The sequence below is a fragment of the Camelus bactrianus genome, chromosome 24, assembly GCF_048773025.1.
Source record: "Camelus bactrianus isolate YW-2024 breed Bactrian camel chromosome 24, ASM4877302v1, whole genome shotgun sequence".
In the NCBI taxonomy this organism is placed as follows: domain Eukaryota; kingdom Metazoa; phylum Chordata; class Mammalia; order Artiodactyla; family Camelidae; genus Camelus; species Camelus bactrianus.
Window position 1 is genome coordinate 1325180 of NC_133562.1, and position 21604 is coordinate 1346783.

Sequence of the window (21604 nt, forward strand, 5' to 3'; positions counted from 1 at the left end):
GCTTCCCACTTAGGGAAGCTCAGAGATGTTCACTGGGTTCTCCAGGGTCAGGCTGCAGTGAGGGTTAGGACCAAGAAATGGACTCACATCTCCTCCTTTTCCAAAACAACTCAACCACAGAGTCGGAAAAGAAGGTGATGTCTTGGTGATCACCTCTGGAGTTTTAGACCTGCTATGTGGGTAGTGCTCATCCCTGCTGGATATACCGATAAATGCAGTGTTACGTTTGTGAAACGGCTTGGAGACCATTAGTGAGGTAGGCAGACTTCTCTCAGAAAAGGAGGCTGTAAATACAAAAGCCAGGCTGGTGCCTTTATGATGAACCCAGTAAAGATGAGAAAACCAACACAGACCAACTCATCTTTTTCCTCATAGTTTCTCATTGAGGCCCACATGTGGAGTTGTTTTTTAGCCGCTAAAATCTGTAAGAGTTACATCTTGACTGAGTTTGGACGTCTCTATGACCAGAGGGATTCAGTTCACCAGGTACTTTATGTGAAGAATAGATCATGTAAGATCAATAGTTGCTCTGACCCCTCACCTCCCTTGCATTCCCCTCACTCTGGGGACTCCTGGTCACGTCAATAAATTATTCAAATTGGAGGTCACCTTGGTAACGAGAAGATGAGTCCTCTGTATTAGCATATTTTAAAGTAAGACCAAATACGCTTTTAATTCCAATGCACAAAACTATTTGAGCCTCAGTTAAATTACAGTGATTCTTCAAACCTAATTTAAATCAAGTCATATTTGGCTTTAACTCTTACCCTTTTAGTTCTTTCAAAGCAGGCTTTTTGGTTAAGATTGTTACCATTAACCCAGATTCAGTAAAACACAGCCAGGATCGTCCACAGCCATGTGACTGTCAGAATTTGAAATTGACATCATAGTTTTGATTTGTGTTGTTTGTTGCCTATGTATTTTTCTAGATCCCGCAGTCATTGCAGCTGTCATCGCATATTGGAAGTGAAGTGGGTGTTACAAAAAGATTAGTGTAGCAATATTACCAGATGTCTTTCTTTAAAACTCTGATTCAGGACGGTTAGGGAAACTGACTATGCTGAGTTAGGTGCATTCTACCTGGGGTGGGAGAACACTCTGAATTACCCAGATCGCGCAGTGACGCGTCCGACACACGCTCAATGTCACACCCACATCACACCCGGTCAGCGGGAGGTTCGGTTCGGGGGACTGGCTCGGCTTCATGGCATCATCTTCTGTTTTAAGATGAGGAACACGACGTCCAGGTGGAAGGGGAGGCCCAGCAGAAGGTGGAGGAAGAGGAAACGAAGGAGGAGAAGCAGGAGAGAAGGCAGGAGGAGGAGGAGGAGGAGGAAGGCGGCCAGGACGTCATGAACGTGCTGGGGAACCTGGTGGTGGCCGTGTTCATCAAGTACTGGATCTACGTCTGTGGCGGGATGTTCTTCTTTGTCAGCTTCGAGGGCAAAATCGTGATGTACAAAATCATATACATGGTGCTGTTCCTGTTCTGTGTGGCCCTGTATCAGGTGGGTGGGCGGTAGCCCTCTGTCTTTCAGTCCTCACATCTGTCCAGCAGTGTGCCTGAGCTTCCTCTGACGGGGTCCTGTTACCAGAATCTCATGAACGTGTCATCTATGTTCTGTTTTTCTTCTTGGGGGGCAGGTGTGGTACTTAGGTTTATTAATTAATTAACGTTTTTAATGGAGGGACTGGGGGTTGAACCCAGGACCTGTGCGCACTAAGCACGTGCTCTGCCCCCGAGCGGCGCCCTCCCCCTTCGTTAATGTGTCAACCTGACGTAGTTGATGAGACCGAGCATCACCCGCCAGGGGTCCTAAAATGAGACATGGCTGTCTTCCACCCGTTCACTCTTTTAAAATGTTAGGTTCTTAAAAAGTCAGAAAAAAAAAGTTGTCTTTCAAAAATTAACAAAAGAAGCCTATACAGCTGGATTGTATTTTTGAATAATAACTTAAGAACAGTGGCTGAATGATCGAAAACACTGCATGGTGCTCAGTCCATTTGTATTTTGGACTTCGGAATCAGAAAGCCGAGTTTGTGTGTGTGCGCGCGTGTGCGCGCGCGCAAACGTGTGTATAATGCGACAAGTGCTGCGGTTTGCGTGAACTAGAATTTATAAAACGTTAAATTAAAACAAGTTAGCCGCTGCACAGCTTCCATTTTAACTGATGATGGAAGGGAACCTGATGATAAAAACAGGTGTGACGGTAAAGTGTCCTTGCAGACAACCAGGGGAACAAATAGACCAACTATGAGAAAGAAAAGGAGTGTTACACGTGGAGGTGAAAGTGTCACAGCTGAAGTCAATAAAGTTCTGACATACTTTCTGAAATTCCGGGTAGATGGTCTCTCGTGAAAATCCACGGGCTTGTGGTCAAGAGGGATGTCTCCCGTGTCCTCGGTTTCACCTTCGTAGTCACATGGCATGAATTTCAAAAAGGAGGCCGTTCCCCCGGCAAGACCCACATGGCAGCGGCTGCCACCGTACATCCTGAAAGCCCCGTAGGCCAGGGATCACCGGGGCCTTACAAATATGGTTACTTCACCCTCGAGGAGGGCGCCAGCTCGGGGTGGTCCAGCAGCTTTGCCCAAAGACACAGTTAACAGCTGCTGGGAGAAACCGGTTCTAGTCCACATCCACCCACGTCTACGAGGAACAGAACCTCCAAAACCAGAAGTGAACTTGACCTTGTTTTCAAACATTTGTAGATAGAATCCCCCATCTTCCTTGAGGAAGCTGGATATTTTTGTGAATCTTCGATAAGCAATTTTTTTTCTAACTTGTTTTTCAACATCTGATTCACAGGTGCACTATGAGTGGTGGAGGCGAATCCTGAAATATTTTTGGATGTCCGTGGTTATCTACACGATGCTGGTGCTTATTTTTATATACACGTATCAGTTTGAAAATTTCCCAGGCCTGTGGCAAAACATGACTGGATTGAAAAAAGAAAAGTAAGCAGTTGTGGTGTTCCGCGGGGCGGAATGTGACAAACGGGGAACCGTGGATGCGTGTTGTTCACAACGTCTTTATGGGAGGTTTTAGTGGAGCACAATGTTGCCTCGGTCTGCCAGCCCCTCCAGGGCAGGACTCACATCCTGGCCATTTGGGGTCTCCTACCTGACCCTGAGCTCTTGGCGCACAGCAGGTGCTCAGTAAGACTCGGCTGAAAAGGGAGTCTTCAGCCTCCTGTTAAGGAAGTGGCCTTGTCTAGTGTCAGTTCCATGTGTGTCCCACGAGTGTTAGTGGCCGGGTCCCTGCAGCCCTGCCTTGTGTGCTCCTCACCGGAGCCCAGTTCGTCGTCCGCAGGCTCGTAACAGACAGCAGGGGCCTCTCCTCACAGGCACGGCCAGCGCTGAGATTCTGAGGAGTAGGCGGTGCCGGAGAAAAAGTGCCAGTGGACTGGTGGTAGTGAAGCTTGTCTTGTGCATGAAACGGATGGGACTCTAGCTTCTTCTGATTTGCTTCTGTCAGTTTGTGAGATTTGTTTAGGAATCCAACCAGAGCTGGGCACAGAGCCAAATGCCCAGAGGTGGTTAAGAGGAAAGCTTAAAAGGAAGGTCCCCCTTGTAAGGAGACTCACACGACTTTCACATCAATTCAGCAAGTGAGTCTTGAATGCCCCCCATGGGCCAGACGCTATTCTTCACCCAAGGATGCAATCAGAAGCAAGACAGACAGTCTAAGCCCCATGGAGTTTATATTCTGTGAGAGAAGACCAAAAGACAAACCAAAAAAAAAAAAAAACCCAATTCACGTACAAAGAAATCACTGTGATGCGTCTGTGAAGGAAACAGAAACAGGCCAGGTCGTGAACAGTGAGAGGACACAACCTGTATAGATGGAGTGGTCAGGTCAAGCTTCCCAGAGGAGGTGGGGCATCATTTAAACTCCACCTGAATAAGGAGGAGCTTGTCTTTAGAAAAGTGTGGAATTTGGGAGCTGGAAATGGAAGAACATTCCAGAAAAAGGAAATAGCAAATGCAAAGGCCCTGGGCCAGGCCAGAGCCTGGCAAGGGGGGGGAGCGTAGAGAGGGAAGAGGTGGGAGGGGCCGGCCAGGCACCCAGAAGTGCGTGGCTTGTAGGCAGTGGCATTTTGAAAAGTCTGAAGAACTCTTGCCTGGCTGAGGGAACAGTGACGAGTCGGAAGGCAGGAGTCGACACAAGACTGGTCAGCAGGGGTCCTGTGAGAGAAGGCGGTGCTTCACCTAGAACAGGAGGGCAGAGACAGAAGCCGGAGGGGGCAGATTCAGAGATGAGGCTACAGGAAACGTGAGTGGTGGAGCCACAAAGGCAAGCGAAGCACCCGGGGAGATGTCCTGACCTCGGCATCTCACACGAGGTAGACGGCTGTACCAGGGCAGCCAGCGTGGGGGCAGCGCAGCTGTCTTAGGAAAGCAGGGAAATGGAGAAGACTGTCCTGAAGACACTCAGTGTGGGACCCTGAGAGACAGCCGGTTTCCAGCAGGCGTTTGCGTAGCGGAGCCCCCCGGAGAAACCCAAGCTGTAACTGCACGTTTGCACCGTGGATGTGAAGGTGGAGCGAGGTTCCCGAGGGGGGAGACCAGCTAGAGGAGAGACTGCCTGCTGGGCCCGGGCCCGTCGGCCCCCAGGGTCCAGCCAAAAAGGAGGGGCTGGAGGGAGGAGGGGCAAGCAGGGCAGCGTGGGGTGGCCCTCAGAGGACGGCAGGCGGGAGTCCGCAAGGCCGGAGAAGCGGCCACTGACGCTGCCCTGTCCAGGGTGGGTTAGCTGCGCCGGAGGGGACAGAGCCACCCTGGGCTGAGGGTGGCCAGGGGATGCCAGCCGCAGGGGGGGGGAGGGGGGGGTCTTCATCCGCTGAGAAAGCTGCTTGCTCTTCGTCTTGCTTTGCTCGCAGGCTGGAGGACCTCGGCCTGAAGCAGTTCACCGTGGCGGAGCTCTTCACCCGCATCTTCATCCCCACCTCCTTCCTGCTGGTCTGCATCTTGCACCTGCACTACTTCCACGACCGCTTCCTGGAACTCACGGACCTGAAGTCCATCCCCAGCAAGGAAGACAGCGCCATCTACAGGTGAGCCCGCGCAGGGGGCAGCTGCCTCTCACTGCCTGGCAGGTAACCAGTAATCTAACTTAGCGTCTCAGCCCTGAACTTGCCATACGCGTGCGTGGGGGGGAAATGGGGGAAGGTGTGGGACATTCGATGGCACGTTCTGAGGCAAGTGGCAGTGGTTTCTGGTGGTTAGCACGGGGGCCTTGACAGCCGTGCGAGCTGGTTTCCGAGCAGCTGTGCAGACTCAGATTCTTCAGGGGTGGTGATGTGCTTTTTGCGTCCAGGCTGCTGATTGATTTGAGAACACTTACAGAATCCGGCTCACTCAGAGGATGAGTTTTCTGCCGCCCTAGCAGCCAGTCATCAGCCCTGTGAGTGAGAGCTCACTGCAGAATCCCCTTGCATCTTGGAAGGGAAGGGCCTCGGCTGAAGGCAGACACTCCTCCGTCTGCTAGTAACTGAAATAACACGTAAGGGAAGAACGTGAAGGCAGTGTTTTCTTTCACCAGCCCCTGTGGTTGCCTTCTCCGTCACTAAATACACATGGTTTACAGGTGGCAGACGGGCCATCGCTCTCCCTGGCCTGCGTGTTGAAGCCACAGTGGGGATCACTCGGCCCTCCGTCGACCCACCATGGGGACGCATGAGTGCCTGTCTAGCGAGCACTAATGCTGGCTTTCCTCTCTGCTTCACGCGACAGCCAGCGAGTCAGCTCCTGGGAAAACATTTGTGAAGCGAATAAGGGAGTGTCCTATGCCAAGCCCTTAGCTTACGTGGGCTCCCCAAACTCATTTCCCAAGGGGAAAAAAGTGTACATCCAAAGAAGATGAAGTAGCGTTTCATCACGCACCGTTCCCGAGAGAGCGAGCTGTCAGCGCTCTGCCCAGGTGGGGAGGGGACTGTGGGAGGACGAGCTTGCCCAGCAGAGCTCCCTGTGAGGACACAGGACGCTACTGGGGGAGGGGGGTTCTGGAGGAGGAGGACTGCTCACGTCAAGGCATGGACCCCGTCTCCCCCACTGCTCCAGCCCGCGTCCCCCGGGCTGGGCCGGAGACGGAGGGACGGCGGAGGGTGCCGCGGTCTGAGCACCCCTTGACGGTGACCTCCCCAGGAAGACATAAAGGACCAGGCAAGAGTGGGCGTCGGCCTTCGGGACGGTCTAGGACCGCGGGGCTTCATTTCCGGTTCTGTGGAAGTCAGTTTGCTAGTAGCTCAGGGAGCCTGAGGGACTCACTCAAGGCCCGTGTTTTGGGATTTCCTGCAAGGTTCTAACATAAAAGTCCACAAAGCTTCAACCTGGAACGTCTGACCCGTGCCCCATCTTTTCAGGGACTCTTCCCCTTGTAGTTAGTCCTTTTCTTGCTAGTAGCTTCCACCTGATGGTGTTTTTATTCCCAAGAACCCCAGTAAATGACGGCATTCAAGTCAAAATGGTGCAGAAAGAGAGAGATTTTCAGAGTTGGGATCGACTGTCCTCTCTGCCTTCTCTGTTCTCGCCTCCTTCATAGATGCTTCCCCAAAAGAGGCTCCCAAGTTGGGAGGAACCGATGCGTTTCATGCCTCACGCGGACCCCGGTGCCGCGGTCTCTGACTAGCCGGCCACGCGCTCCCTGCTCTGTGTGTCCCGGGCGCTCCGTGGGGGCGGGGGGTGGGGTGGGGGGAGGCCGCGGCAGCTGGTTGGAAGCAGTTTACTGCGTTCAGCCCTTCAGAGTGTATGAAGCGCTGCGGAGACGCTTCAGGCTACACCGATTCACTTACAAATTGAGAGAGTATCTGATGAGATTCTTACATGATATAGACTTAATAACAAGGCCCCAGCTATCCGTGGCTTATTTAAATACGCACCACCGCACTTTGTCCAGACTTGGTTTCATGCATGGCTCTGATGCTGCAGAAGCAGAATGACTTTTTTTTAACCTCAGTTTTAGAAAAACCTCAGAAAACGAAGTGTTGAATCTGGTTACTTAGGAGGATTTGATTTGATTTGATTTGATTTTTGCTGCTGGGGGAGGTGTGGGAATGAATCGTTGAGCTTGTATTTCACGGGGCCCACATCCTCTGAACATTTAGGCCGTGCGGGTGTCCAAGGGCGTGTGAGCCGGGGGGGTGGGGTGTCGACGGAGAGACGTGGGACTGTCAAGCGCTTTCCTGACTCTGCTGATGTCGTGTCACCGCTGAAGCTCGCCGCCGGGGACTCTCGGGGGCAGGGACGTGTCGATGACGCCGTGCTGCCGAGCTGGCAGGACGCAGCCAGCCCGTGCTCTCTGGCTAACCGTCTCCTCTTTCTCTCTCCCTCCTGTCCCCCGCTGCCACCCTGTGCTTCCGTGTCTACGCGCAGCCATGCCAAAGTCAGCGGGCGCGTGTATCTAATAATCAGTAGGTGGGTACCTCAGTGTTTCCTCTCTTGCTTGCTTGCTTTTTTAATGGTCTCTTGGTGTGTTAAACCCTTGACTGTTCTGTAAATGAAAAACCGTGTCATCAGATAGTGGACGTGCTCTCCAGGTATGCTCATGGGTATATTTTGCAAGCCAAACTATTCGGTGTTGGGGCCAAATGGTGCCGCCCAGGGGTCTCAGAGGCTGCTGGGGGTCTTGAGCTGGTGCTCGGCCTCTGGTCGTGGTTCAGTCGTGTGTCCTACTAACGCATCCTTGGGTAGAACCAGCCCCAGGCTGGCCTGAGGGCTCCTCTCCCTCCTGAAGACATAATTGAGAGCTCAGCTCAAGACCCAGCTCCCCCGCAAAGACCGCCGACTGCCCGCTGGACCTCAGCTGCCCTCCCTCTGGTGCCCGGAGCACCGACTCCGACACCGGCCTCCCAGCCTCCTCCCCTGCTTTTCCCACCCCCCCCCCCCCGCCAGAGACCCCCGCCACTCAGGCCTGGAGTCCCCATCGGATCCACCTCGGGGCCCACATCTCACCGATCCTGGGGACCTAACCATCAGCCGACCCCCTGCAGCTGTGTTTAGTGGAGGCACTGGGGGTGGAGCCCAGGGCCTCATGGGTGCTAAGCGTGCTCTTCCCCCTGAGCTACGCCCGCCCTGTCAGGAGCTGTTTCCCAAACGAAGTGGTAACAGCCATGACAATCTATGGTTAACAACTTCTTCAAATGCACCTCTACTCGGAAGAGCCACATACTGAAGGGCGGCGTGTGACAGACGGCACCGGGTTCCGCTGCAGAGAAGGCAAAGCCCGCGCTGCCGTGGACACCCGGCACCCGGCAGGAGAGACACGCGCGGGGCGCCACACACACAGAGCAGGGCTGTCCCCGAGCACCCCAGGAGCACGCAGAAAGGGTCCCCTGGGGTCTGACTTGCCGAAAGCCTTCTTACTCTGTTAAGTAGGTGACTTAAAACGTCCACTCTGACAGTTCACGTCGTCAGTAACAAAGGCGGTGATGCAAGCAACAGAAGCATGTGTTTTGCGACAAATCCAGGTCACAGAATCACCTTTTGAGAGATTCCTTGGCTGTCTCTTCCGTTCTGTTTTCTCTCGAGTAAACTCCTGAGGCTGACGACCAGATAGCGAACCCTAGGAGGCAGACCTTCTAGCAGGGAGTGTCAAAACTTAGTGCATCCGTGCGACCTCTAAACAAGAAGAGTGAGCACTGGCCAGTTCCCTTTGGGTCAGTTTTGCTGACAGTGTGGGAGAGAAAAGTCAACCTCGGGCTTTTCGCTGTTGGGCAGAGAAATAAGGTAGAGACTCTGGCTAGAAAGGTCGAGCAGCTGTAGATATCCCATCCCTCTAAGCCTAAGGAACCACACGCTCTGTCTCCCTCCCTCTACATTTCTCATAATGTGTTTACCATGTGCTCTAAGAGCAGGTGGCTGGGGCACCAAAGAGGGCAGGAGTCGGTCTGATGGGTAGGGACGGCAGGGGCTGCCACACTCAGCCCCCAGATACGCGGGTCCTGCATCCATGGACTCAGCCAACTACAGGTAGAAAATATTGGAGAAACAAAAAAATTTCAGAAAGCTCCCAAGAGCCAAACTTGAATTTGCTGTGTGCAAGCTACTACAGGAGGGCGTGGGATGTCACTGACCCAGAGAGGATGCACAGTGTAGACGAGGGCGTGGGATGTCAGTGACCCAGAGAGGATGCACAGTGTAGACGAGGGCGTGGGATGTCAGTGATCCTGAGAGGATGCACAGTGTAGACGAGGGCGTGGGATGTCAGTGACCCTGAGAGGAGCACAGTGTACAGGGGGGCGTGTGATTCTAAAAGTGCTTATGGGTTCTAGAATTTAATCTTAGCATTTTAGAACTTCTACTTTAAGGATTATTTACAAATACTACAAAGTGGCAAGAGAGTTCCTTTTCTCTAAGAGTCCAGTGAATGAGGTGAGTGCTGTGTACTTTAGAGCAGTTATAAATAAATGGAATTTAGACCCGAGGAGATTTTACAATGGTAGAATTTCCATTTTCTTTAATGGAAACTAGCTTAAGAGGTGTCTTTCCAAAGTCACTTCCTAGGACAGAATTAAACCTCTTCAACTCTCTATAATTTGTTTTTTCTGTTTCAAATAAGAATGTCTCTCCAGTGCATAGAGTCTGTTCACCAGACACTCAGGGACTCACAGGGCACACCAAGCACAAGGCTGCAGTTTGCAGGGAGGTGCACTGAATAAGGTCGGATTTCTGCTCTTGGGGTGGGGGTCCCACAAACAGTAATTAGGGTAAAAAGATGGAGACACAAATTGAGAAACACACACATAGTAGAGAGCTGGGGGGAGGGGGGGGAGGTGAGAGAGGGAGAGAAAATTAACGAGGAGAAATGACCTGCTCTCTCAGGATGTGAAGGAGAGAACCACTGTGTCGAGAAGCAGAGGATGGAGCTCAGAGCCGGGATCAGAATAAAAGCAGGACCAGAGTTACAGGTGTGGCTGAGACAACGCAAAGGGAAGGGAGTGGTCTTGCTGAGGGCAGAGATGGCAGCACAGTGGGATTTGAGGACATTGGGGGCGGGGCCCCTGGGAGCCAGCTCTCAGCCGGTGGATTTGGCGCCCCAGAGGGGAACGCCGCCTCGGCGGTGAGATCGGTGGAGTCACGAGTATTCCAAGTTTCTTTGCTGGGGGTTTCAGGGAACGTCTTTTACTAGAGTGTGGTGTTTGATTGAGTTTTTGAAAAAGCAGGTCTTTTAAAAATTTTGTTAGAGGGGACAGATCTAAGTGAAGTAGACCCCAGCTCTGCAGTGGCCCCCGGGCTCAGCCGGGCCGCGAGGGAGGTGACCGCTGCCGGCAGGGGGCCCGGCGTTGAGACTGTCAGACACAGAGTCCCGAGGAAGAAACGTCTGCCCAGTTCTTCTGAAGGGCCGTGTCCAGCCCCAGGCCTGCTAAGGGGTCTGCTGCGGGCAGACGCACGGCCCAAGTGTGGCGCACCCCCCACCTGCTGTGGCTGTGCCGTGTGGTCCCTCCAGCTCCACTGCTGCCTCTGTGGGAAAGGGGGACACAGACTGTCAAAGAGCAAAGACGACCCGTCACGAGCAGAGGGTTCCTTGCCCCACGAGTGCTCCCCTGTTAAGCGCTGGGCGGAAATCACCTTCCTTTTCGCAGCTTCCTGGGAAGTAAGCACTGCCCTTCCACGTTACGGCTCAGCAAACTGAGACCTAAAAGACCCGATCAGGAGCTTGGCCAGGCCCCCGGCGGGTCCGATGCCTGGCTGAGGCTTGAGTCTCAGTCTTTCTGATTCGCGAGGGCCCGCTTTTCACACCGTTTTGTGTGGCCTGTGAAACACGCTGAGATAAAAGTGAAAGAAAACGGCAGGAAGATGGCAGGACTCACACAGTGTCTTTTTAAAGGAATAAAATCCAATCATGCATTGAAAATACTTCCATTTGTACACGTTTCATGCACTCGGGTGTTCTCCATGAAGTTCGCAGACTCCTAGGCAAGTGACAGCACCATACACGCCCCCCCTTCCTCTTTTTTCTTTTTTTGTCCTGCTTTGCAAGCTGGCGAGCTCGGGTGTCCCAGCTCCCACGGGCATTGTGCCACTGTTTTCTCGTGAGGAGGATGTCAGAGAGGAAGCACTTCAGGCCCAGAAGCCCCCCCCGCCCCCCCCCCACCTCCATCTAGTCCCAGACCCCTGGCACCTGGGACAGGTTTCCAGAAGTGCACCTCCTGGACTTCCTTCCAAGAGGTGTACTCGAATGCTCATTCCTGCGGTCAGCAGCCTCCCCTCCGTCCGCCCGGCACTTTCGGGGCCCCATTGCCGGAGGACGTTTCGTTGCGCAGCCAAAGTGGCGGCTATAGGAACAGCCTCATCTCTGCGCTCATTACTGGACAGTGGTTTTCTTGTCAGTCTCCAGTCCCGGTAGCGTCCAGGTAGACGTCAGAAATGGCGGTACTTCCGCACTACAAGCTGCACATTCCTGTCATAAGGGAAGTGTCTTCTCGCTTGTAAGGTGCCTTCCCCAGCAAGCCCGGAAGGGAACACAGAAATACCGACAGGTGTGCAGCACCTGACTGCCACCTCGGTATCTTTCAACATGTGGGACTCCTGACAACACAGGGCAGGAGACGAGGTCCCTGAGGTCTGATGAGCAGGCCTGCTGGAGAAGATGCGGGACTGCAGCTTCAGGAGTGGGGAGCCTTCCCAGAGGCGGAGGGCAAGCCTTCTGGCCTGAGCAAGCAAAGCGCACCCCAGCGCGATGTCTTCTGTCACCCTCAGAACGTCCTCTCCTCATCAGATTAACAGCCCGTTTCCGACGTTCCGCAATTACCTGCTTGGCACCCTGTTAAAGAGAATTACTCTGGAAGGACGAGCTGTCTGAAAGTCTGTGGGTTTATTACAAATTCACTACGATAGTCATTCAACATCACAGGTATTGTAAATGTGAAACCAGCAAGTTGCACGTGACCTTAAGATTTTTATCCACCCAGACGTCCTCATTTTGTTTTAAAAAAAAGGTAAATTCCGGAAAGGTTAATTAACTTACTCGGAGCCCACACTTGCACAAACACAGTGACATTACTCAGTGTCCACCCTGTGACAGCCAGGCCGTGACGTGTGGGTTAATTATCGCAGGTGGAGAAACCAGACCGTCTCCTAACGCCTGCTTCACTACCCACAAATGTTCCCTCAGACGCTTGTTTGAATGTGAATGAAAAAATATACTTAAAATAAAAGGTCAAGCAAGAGCAGGCTTGTTACTACCCATGGAACGCGAGCCGCCGCCCAGGCCCCCCCGAGGCTGTAGCCCCCGCCCCGGGCGGGGCTCGCAGCCTCCTCTCAGGACCCGGGTCCAGCCGCTGGCATCCTGCCCTCGGGTGGGGGCGGGAGGCAGGCTCCTCACCCCTGCCAGCGCCAGCCTCCGCTGCGTCTGCTTCAGGTGGTGGCAGGATGGGAGCGGCCTGTGCCAAGGCTGCTGGAAATGCCCTGTTACCTGAGAGGTTAGGAAATCCTCTTTCAAATGCGATTGACTTGATTGCTGCGGGGTGGTTTGCTGCCTTCCTTGAAAAGCATGACGTGATTTGCCCCCACGGTCTGAGTGTCCTGTCCTCTACAACTGCAGCCGCGTCCATCTCAGGCCGGCTGCCGAGCGCAGGGCCCCCAGCCGGAGCACGCTGTCCGCACCGCCCCGGGATGTGCTGGGCGGAGGCCTGCTGCAGCCGCACACAGGAGCGCGATAGTGATGATCTGTAGCATGATGTGTGATCTCTGACTCTCCTTATAATTCTTCTGTTCTCATCTCCTCTTTTTCCTTTCCACTTCAATTACTTTGAGCAGCATCAAGAAAAAATTACCAATCCACCAAAATGAGTAAGTCCCCCTGTGAAGCCATGAAATGCTAGCTCACATGACGCCATTTCATGCTTCTGCGGCCTAAACTCTGACCATTTTCTCCTGCGGGGAAATGTCAAGTTTAGGTGTCGATAGCTCTCATGACCGACTAATCACTCGAACCTGAATTGGAAAAGCTAACCGAACCTCACCAAATTGACAGTTCATTTTTAGAAAGAGCTTTAAAAAGTAAAAAAGCGCCTAGACGCTCGCAAGCCCACCTGCCAGGCCGTGTCGTGCACTGATTTCCATTTCGTCTGTCCTCCTCCACGAGCCCCTCGCTCGCGTGTCCCAAGCCCCTCGTGCCCTGACTCCCTGCTCTCTGCCGGCAGACTGGCCCACCCCGAGGGAAGCCTCCCCGACCTCGCCATGATGAACCTGACCGCCCGCCTGGGGTCGGCGGACACCAAGCCGCTGGCTGGGCCTGGGGAGGGGAAGCCGGGGGGCTGCCCCGCCAAGGCCAAGAAGAGTGAGCCCGGCAAAGACAGCGAGGATGAGGACGACGAGGACGAGGAGGAGGAGGCGTCAGGTGAGCTGCCCGCTAGCGGGTGCTGGCTGACGGGCGGCGGGAGTGAAACTTGCCCCGAGTGGGTGAAACGAGCGTGCGCTGGACGCAGGCTGTGGTGAAGGGAAGCGCATTCACTGCGGCGCCAAGCGGGGCGAGCGGGCAGCTCGTGCTTAGAAGACCCAGCTGCCCGGTGGCTTTCAGGGAAGGGTTTTAAAGGCGAGGTCGGGGAGAAGGTTACCGGTGCACGTCAGTCCGTGGACCTTCTCATAGGCTGGTGTTGAGGTAACTGGGAGGTGACATCATTACCCTTCGGGCTCCAAGCCGTCTGGGGTCCGCGTGCTGGGGGTCAGCGTGCAGCCAGCGTCTCCACCTGGCGGGGGTTTCAGCGCCTGCAGAACGAATCAAGGGTGCAGCTCAGGGTGTGACCTGCAGCCCCTGGGAAGGAGAAACCAGGTCCTTGGCTTTGTTTCAAGGCTGAACCATTGTGCTTGCCTGTCTTCGCTCGTGTCTGCGTGTCCCCCCTTCTCTGCTTAGCTCGCTCCTGGGGCCCAGGGAAGGCCTAGGGGGCTAATGCTTTTCTACAAACGAGAGGCGGGGGACACGCGGGGTTCTGTCCCCAGAAGGGCCCACGGGATCCTGCGTAGCTTCCTTTAGTCTATTAGCTTCCAGGAAGTTTGGGAGAACTGGAGAGCATAGCCTTTGGGGTGACGCTCTGGGGCTGTGACGGTCATTCGCTGCCCCGGCGCTGTGTGCGGACGGTCCCTCCCAGAGGCAGGCTCCTCCCAGGGCTGGCCCTTCGCCCAGAAGCGCCCCCTGCGCTGCGCGATGTGTCCTCCTCCAGCGGAGAAGCGTGAGCCCTGGGGGCCGAGGGCTCGGGACCAGGCCTGTCTCGCTGCCCGAAGGCAAGTGCGAGCTTTACTTACAGTGACGTCTCACCCTAACTTGGGCCGCACCTGCTCCCTCCGTACCTGCCACCCCCGCCTCTGAAGCGTGCCCAGGTAGGGCCTGACCCTCGCGCTGACCTGCCACCCGAGTCACTCTGTGAATGAGTAAAGCCTGGCAAACTTTCAGAACCAAGGCCGTCACTGCGGCGCCACCCCAGCCGCATCAGGAAGCCACTGCACACAGGGACCCCAGTCTCAGCCCGTGCAGGGCCGTGAGCTTCTGTCCGCAGGGGGCAGGGCGTGCTGGTTGTGCAGGGCTGTGAGCTTCTGTCTGCGAGGAGGGGGGCATGCTAGTCCTGGAAGGCCCCGTGGGGCTTTCCTTCCAGGGAACCCAGACTGACCTTCCGGGCAGAAGCCTGGGCCAAGGCTGCAACATAATAAGGTAGAAATACACAAGGTAGAAAGCGGAAAACGACTAATTTGATTAAAAGCTGTCACTGGGGTGAGTCTGGGCGCACTTGGTGGGCTGTGGCCGGGGGTTCAGGCCCAGAACCAGGGTCCACTCTCAGGCTCTTCCCGGGTGGCGGGGGAGGGCGGCGCCTTGCCTGCCCCCTTGTTAAGCCCCAGGAAGGGGACTGGCACGTACGGGAGCACTGTTTTGGCAAGAAAAGTGTCATTTAGAGGGAGCTCAGCTACTTAATATTTGGGGTAAATTAGGGAATTATATCCCTCAGCCTCAACGGTAAATAAAGTCGACACTGTTTTTCACATAAATGTAATAAGAAGGTGCGTGATAGCAGTGCTGTGGTGTCTCCGTGTCAGCGCGTGACGTCCGTGTCCTCACGGTGGGATCCGTGGGCCCCCTTCCGCCAGATCGAGGCTCTTGGATTCGTCCACTCTGGTTGTCTTGCAGTTTCTCATTACAGTCGGAACAACACGAGATAAGCTCTAAATAATAATTGTGCGCGCACGCACACACACGCCCCCTTTGCGTTGCTGGGTGCGTTCCCTGCGTTGCAGATCTGAGGAACAAGTGGCACCTGGTGACCGACCGGCTGACGGTGCTGTTCCTGAAGTTCCTGGAGTGCTTCCACAGGCTGCAGGCGTCCCTGTGGTGGGTCCTGGAGCTGCACATTGTCAAGATCGTGTCCTCGTACGTCGTCTGGGTGTCCGTGAAAGAGGCAAGTGAACATCGGCGTCCTTCCAGCCTCACAGGCAGCGCGGCGCCGCCTCCCTTCCCCGGGTCTCCCTGACTTTTCAGGTGTAATTCCCAGCACATCGGGGCACCAGGGTCTGAGACGGGCACACACTAGGCGCTCAGTAAAGCGGAGGACAGCGTCCTGGGAAGGGGGACAGACCTCAGGGCCCCCGGTATCTGCCATTTTCTTTAACGTACATTCCGTGAGATTCTCATCATCGGGGGCGCGAGGAGACCACAGCCAACCACTGCGTGAAGGACCACAGTGGTTGGGACCTTCCCTGAGCCCCAGTTTTCCTGTTTGGAAAGCGATAAAAGACAGAAGCCCCCCTGACCGGGCCTGTCCACGCTGATCCTGCTTGCTTCTCTGTGACAGTGGATCCTGGTGACCCTCGTCCTCGCAGCGCTCCCCTCTCTGGTTTCCGAACCCGCACTTTCCAGGCCCCTTCCTCTCTGGTCACCAGCTTTGCTCGGGGGCCTTCGGGCTCTGTCCGCATCCCCTCCTCTGACTCTGCATGCTCCGTGGGTGGCGGCCGGAGCTCCTGTGTCCCGCGTGCCGTCCCCGTGCAGCGGGTCGTGCGTCTGGAACTCCAGCCCCATCTCTCCAAGTGACCGCTGGGCAGGACCTCGGCCTCGAGTGTCCCAAAGCGCCTTCCACGTTTGCTACTTGTCGTGTTGTGGCGTCTCTGTAGTGGGCGGGCCAGTCCTCCTCCAGCAGTGCTTTCATCCTCGAGCAGCTCTGAAAGGCGGCTCTTCTCCCCTAAAGCCTCTGCGCTTAGTGCTCACGGCACTGCCTTGTCCTGGAGGCAAGCAGGTAACGCACCGCAGAACTGCCACCAGCGTGGAGCTGCCGTGTTGCTGGTTTCGCAGCCCCGCGAGCCAGGCCGGGACGCGCAGCTCCGTGAGCGCCTGTGCTGGACACACGTTCAGTTTTACCAGCCGCATGCTCGCAGTTACTCCCCCTGATAGCACGGAATGTTTCTGTGACCTCGGTTTAGCCATATCCAGAGACGAGGGTGACAATATTGAGAGTAAGTGAGGATTTTCCAGGGCTGAGTGAGATGGTGGTGCCTCCAGACCGTTCAAGGGACTGTGAGCCGTGAGGAAGGCTTGGAGATGAGTGGGCGTCTCCCCTGATGGATAAACACACTCACAGGCTGACCCCTTCCCTCCTTGCAGCTGCCCCACCCCAGGTCCTGTCTCCGACGCGGACGCCCCTCCTCTGGGGGCACTGGTGCCCCAGTCAGACCCTGGGAGGCGTCCCTGTGCGTCCTCCTTCACCCCTACCCCCGGCCACCTCAAGCCAGCTGACTTCACCTCCCACCTCTGCTGCGCTGGCCTGGCGTCGCCCTGTCACTGTCCTCCTGGACGACTGCAGGGTGTGTGAGCTGGTCTCCTGACCTCGGGCCCAGCCCGCAGACGCACCTGCGCTCTTCAGTGACGCAGTCTAAATGAAATGCCATCTTTCCTTGGGGTTCCCCAGTGTAAAGCCCTTTGTGGCTCTGCTGCCTGCACAGGGGCCCATGCACAGGACTTAAAGGGCCGCGGAAACACGGCCCCCAGCTGCACCTCCAGCCTCACCTTCTGCTGTGGCTCAGTACTGCCAACTCCAAAATCACCAGTTGCTTGGGGTCACCTGCCCCCACCACGCTGCTTCCTGCGCTCCTGCCTCCGCCTGTACATCCTTTACCTGGAACGCCCTTCTCCCTCTGTTGGCCTGGCTAACTTCAGGCACCCTTCAAGGGCCGGTGCAGGTGTTGCCTCTTCCAGGGGATGCTTCCCAGTGCTCCAGGTTAGGCCGAGGACCCCTTGTGGGTCTGGTCCCAGGAGCCTCTGCGTTGCCCGGGGCCACGTTAGTAGACGTCCTCCGGCTACAACCTGTCTCTGCTCCGGGCAAGTCTCTTGGCCCCAAGGGCGTGGCCTGGGAACTCAGTCAGTTTGATTCACCGAGTGGAGCCGGACAAATCAAGTTGCCACATTTTGTAGATGTCGAGCTATATTACGTATTTTTGTCCCCAGGTGTCTCTATTCAACTACGTATTTCTGATTTCTTGGGCTTTTGCTCTGCCGTACGCCAAGCTGCGCCGTCTGGCTTCGAGCGTCTGCACGGTCTGGACGTGTGTGATCATCGTCTGCAAGATGTTGTACCAGCTGCAAACCATCAAACCTGAGAACTTTTCTGTTAACTGCTCCTTGGTGAGCCTCAAAGACTTGGGGGGACTTGCTGACTGGGGAACCCACGTCCCCAGGCATGGGCTGTTGGGCCCGAGTCAGCTGGGCCGCAGGGGTGGAGCCTGGGCCCTGGTCTCTTCCGAAGCTGGGGTTTCCCCCTCGAGTCGGGGTCCCCGCCCCACCCGGCACGTGCCTGTGCACAGGGCCGCAGGAGACGAGTCTGAACTCGCCTGAGCGGAGGCGCCACTTCTTACTCCCCTGTCTCTTTTCAGCCAAATGAAAACCAAACGAACATACCCCTCCAGCAGCTGAACAAGTCCCTGCTCTACAGCGCCCCCATCGACCCCGCCGAGTGGGTCGGCCTGAGGAAGTCTTCCCCTTTGCTTGTCTACCTGCGGGTAAAGTTTGGCCTCATCCTCCTGAGTCTGTCTCTGCGGGGTTAACGTCTGGACCCTTTCCCTGGGGACCCAGTCTCACCCGTATAGTAACCTCACCCTCTTACGTGGCGTTTGCAGTCACCTGCAGCACAAATGACTGAATATTCAGAGCAGTATTGCATTGCCCTGAAAAGAGATTCATCCAGTGGTCTGAGATTAATTGAATAAAGCATGACAAATTTGGTCACTGGAACGTTCTCAAAGGTTGCAGCAGAGACAACATCAGACACCGAAAGGTGCCCAAGACATGCTGCCGAGTTGGAGGGGAAAAAGCAAACTTCAAAACGCCACACCTACCATCCCCTTTAGACACAAAGAAGAAATTGTGTAAATCATACCAAATGGTCACCAGCGATTATTTGAGAAGGAGGGGTGGCATTATGAGCGATCTTTTGCTCTGTAAATTCTCATTCTTTACAGAGTCTAACAAAGGGCGTATGTGGGGTTTGGAGGAAATTAGATAGAAAGAGCATATCTGTGAAAAGAGGATTTTGACTGCAAGTAGCTGCAACAAACAAGGGGCGGCGGTGCAGTTCCCGTGAGCCACAGCGCGCTCTGCTGGGCCGTGCTGGCCGTGTGCTTAACACGTGTTCTCAGCTCCTGGGATCTTAAGGTGTACTAGACATCTCATTTTCCTTTGCATAGCTTTCATCTCACGTGGCAGAGACTGTTGGTAAAGTAGGAACAATGTCTGCCATTAAAAGGTGCAAGGATAAAACCAGCTTGGATCTGAAGAGGGTGACCAGAGTAGTGTCTGGCACATGAATGTTAACTGTGTCCTTATTATCATCATTACCACCATTATTATTCTACGGTATAATCCACACATTTTCCCATCCACTGCTCTTCCCAGCCAGATTTTGGAGGAGCTCAAAAATTTCCCCTCTAATGTGAAGCCCCGTCCTCCAGCTCAGTCTGTCTCCCAGGGGGTCCCTGTAGATCACTGTACAGGTGTTTCTCGCTTTTAGTTGCACAGAAGGTTGGCCCGCCCACCCCACCCCACCCCCGAGGTCCCAGGGCACTGCTTCCTGTGCAGGTGTGTACTTCCCAGGAGCAGGAAGGGCCATCGCCCGTCTTCGGTCTGGGCATTGTAGATCCTGTTAGTGAGGAAACCAGCCTGCTTGGCGCATTACACGCAACTCCACCCTTGTGACCATAGACAGGGAGAGCGAGCCTTGAGTCCAGGACTGTATTTTATGGAGGCGGGATTTTACACAGCGCTGTCCTTTTAGACGTCCAGGCAGTTCAGAGCCGGGCTGCTTTAGGTGACTGCGTGGCGGCGCACGGCCTCAGCCCCGCTGTTTCTGGCTTGCAGAACAACCTGCTGATGCTGGCCATCCTAGCCTTCGAGGTCACCGTCTACCGCCATCAGGAGTACTACCGGGGCCGGAACAACCTCACCGCCCCTGTGTCTAAGACCATCTTCCACGACGTCACCAGACACCACCTGGACGATGGGCTGGTCAGCTGTGCCAAGTATTTTATCAACTACTTCTTCTACAAGTTTGGGCTGGAGGTGGGTTTCCTTGCTCACCTGTTTTCTTTCTCTTTTTGGTGAAAATTCTAGTAGCTGCTTTGCAGGGCTGGGTCGGGGACAGACCCTGGGGCTTCCTTGCATATCTCCACACCCTGATCTCTGTCTCCTCGGGCCCAGGGAGGAGGCTCCACCAAAGGGTTGGCCTGGCCTGGGTTGAATCTTTCCAGGACCAGGTGCCGGTTCCGCTGCTCTGCGGTGTGAGGTTGGCCCCTGGACCTCTGGTCTTACAAACGCCCAAGTGGCCGTTTTGCGCATTCTGAATGTGGGGCCTCGGCCGGCCGTTCTGACCTGATGTGGTGGTGGGCCTGTCCCTGGGGAGTGTATTTGGAACAGGGATGCTTCAGGAGAGCTCACAGCCGCCATCCTCTCCGCCACTCAACGTGGTTCTTAGTCACCGTGACCTGGTCAGTCTTCCCGGTGGAAGCCCTGTGTCCAGCCCTCTGTCTTAGTGGCGAAGACGCCCCCAAAGAGGCAGAGCAGGCAAACAGCGGGAGCGCAGGTCCCCCGCCCACTCAGGGCGCACCCCTGACCCCACTCCCCTTCCCTGTAAACCCGACTCTCTGCCTCTTCTCATCCTCACACAGACCTGTTTCCTCATGTCAGTTAACGTGATCGGTCAGCGGATGGATTTCTACGCCATGATTCATGCCTGCTGGCTGATCGCCGTCTTGTACCGACGCCGAAGGAAGGCCATCGCAGAGATCTGGCCCAAGTACTGCTGCTTCCTGGCCTGCATCATCACCTTCCAGTACTTTGTGTGCATCGGCATCCCGCCCGCGCCCTGCCGGGGTGAGCGGTGCCGCGGGAGGGGGTGGGGGAAGGGGGCGCCCCTGTGAATGGGGGCACGGGCCCTGACCTCTCCCCCCGCCCTCCAGATTACCCCTGGAGGTTCAAGGGCGCCAGCTTCAACGACAACATCGTCAAGTGGCTGTACTTCCCAGACTTCATCGTGCGGCCCAACCCCGTGTTCCTCGTCTGTAAGTGCGTGTCCTGGGAGGTCTTTGGTTACAGGTGCAGTGCGGGTGGAGAGGACAGAGAAGGCCGGACGTCTGCGTCCTGGGCTTGTAAAGAGAGGAAGAGGAGCGAGACTGCTCAACGGCCCCTCCAGGCCTGGGGAGGGTACCTGCCCGCAGACGTTGTCGGGTGGCAGGTCGCAGAAGACCCATCTCAGCCCCTGATGCCTTCACTCTCTGATGGGTGGACAGGGTCCTGGGACGGCCCCCCGAGCACTGGGCGCCTGCGGCCCCTCCCGCACCCCCGTGTGGGTGGCGGGGGCGGGGCCCTGCCTACAGCCCTCCTGACGCCCAGAGGGCGGGGAGGGGCTCATCCCCCACTGCTGTCTCGCCAGACGACTTCCTGCTGCTCCTGTGTGCCTCCCTGCAGCGGCAGACCTTCGAGGATGAGAACAAGGCCGCCGTGCGCGTCATGGCGGGGGACAACGTGGAGATCTGCGTGAGCCTGGACGCCGCTGCCTTCAGCCAGCACAACCCTGTCCCGGACTTCGTCCACTGCAGGTAGCCCTCCCCCGCCCCATTCTCTCCCAGTACACACACAGGAAACTGAGCGGCCTCGGGGCAGGACGGCACAGCCCTCTGGAAGCCGACTTCCCGATCAGCCTCCGTCCTCCCTGGACACCCCTCGGCTGCTCCGGAGAGCAGCCAGCTGCCCCTTTACCCCAGGACAGACACAGGGTCACTCCCTGCCCCAGGTCCCCGAGGCCCCTCCCCAAAGCGTGCTGGCTTGGTGTCTCCCTGTCATTCTCTCAAGCTCAGCTTGCTGAGTTCTGAACCCAAAGCAGTCGGGCCAGAGGAGCAGAGGCCTGGGGCTCCTGGAGGTGGGATTAGCAGCTGCAGGCAAGGAGGGGAAACGCATGGAAACACACAGCGCGCTCACACACACGCACGTGCACACAAACACACTCTCACTCAAATACGCCCTCGCCCAGTTTCATGCTGCACGCCTGGGGGTGGGAGTCCTGGGGCCGTCAGGTACCGCGCCTGCGCCGCGCCCCTCGCTCCACCTGTGCGGTGCTGGGATGCCAAGACACAGCGTCTTAGT

General features: G+C 55.8%; 1 protein-coding gene across 16 annotated transcripts in view; it reads left to right on the forward strand.

Moving 5' to 3' along the window:
- Positions 1 to 21604, forward strand: part of PIEZO2 (piezo type mechanosensitive ion channel component 2) — a 291301-nt gene that overhangs the window by 202147 nt on the left and 67550 nt on the right. For 14 of the 16 annotated variants that reach the window (XR_012502078.1, XR_012502079.1, XR_012502076.1 and 11 more), the window contains 12 exons: positions 1228 to 1508; positions 2810 to 2958; positions 4881 to 5054; positions 7372 to 7413; positions 13143 to 13339; positions 15223 to 15383; positions 17420 to 17596; positions 17845 to 17970; positions 19325 to 19525; positions 20131 to 20335; positions 20422 to 20523; positions 20895 to 21060. Coding sequence is in view for 11 of the 16 variants with exons in the window: in XM_074352407.1 (XP_074208508.1) it covers positions 1228 to 1508; positions 2810 to 2958; positions 4881 to 5054; positions 7372 to 7413; positions 13143 to 13339; positions 15223 to 15383; positions 17420 to 17596; positions 17845 to 17970; positions 19325 to 19525; positions 20131 to 20335; positions 20422 to 20523; positions 20895 to 21060 (1981 nt within the window). In the remaining 5 variants the exon portion in view is untranslated. The remainder of the gene's footprint in view (positions 1 to 1227; positions 1509 to 2809; positions 2959 to 4880; positions 5055 to 7371; positions 7414 to 13142; positions 13340 to 15222; positions 15384 to 17419; positions 17597 to 17844; positions 17971 to 19324; positions 19526 to 20130; positions 20336 to 20421; positions 20524 to 20894; positions 21061 to 21604) is intronic. The other 2 variants (XM_074352400.1, XM_074352405.1) reach the window with 1 other exon arrangement.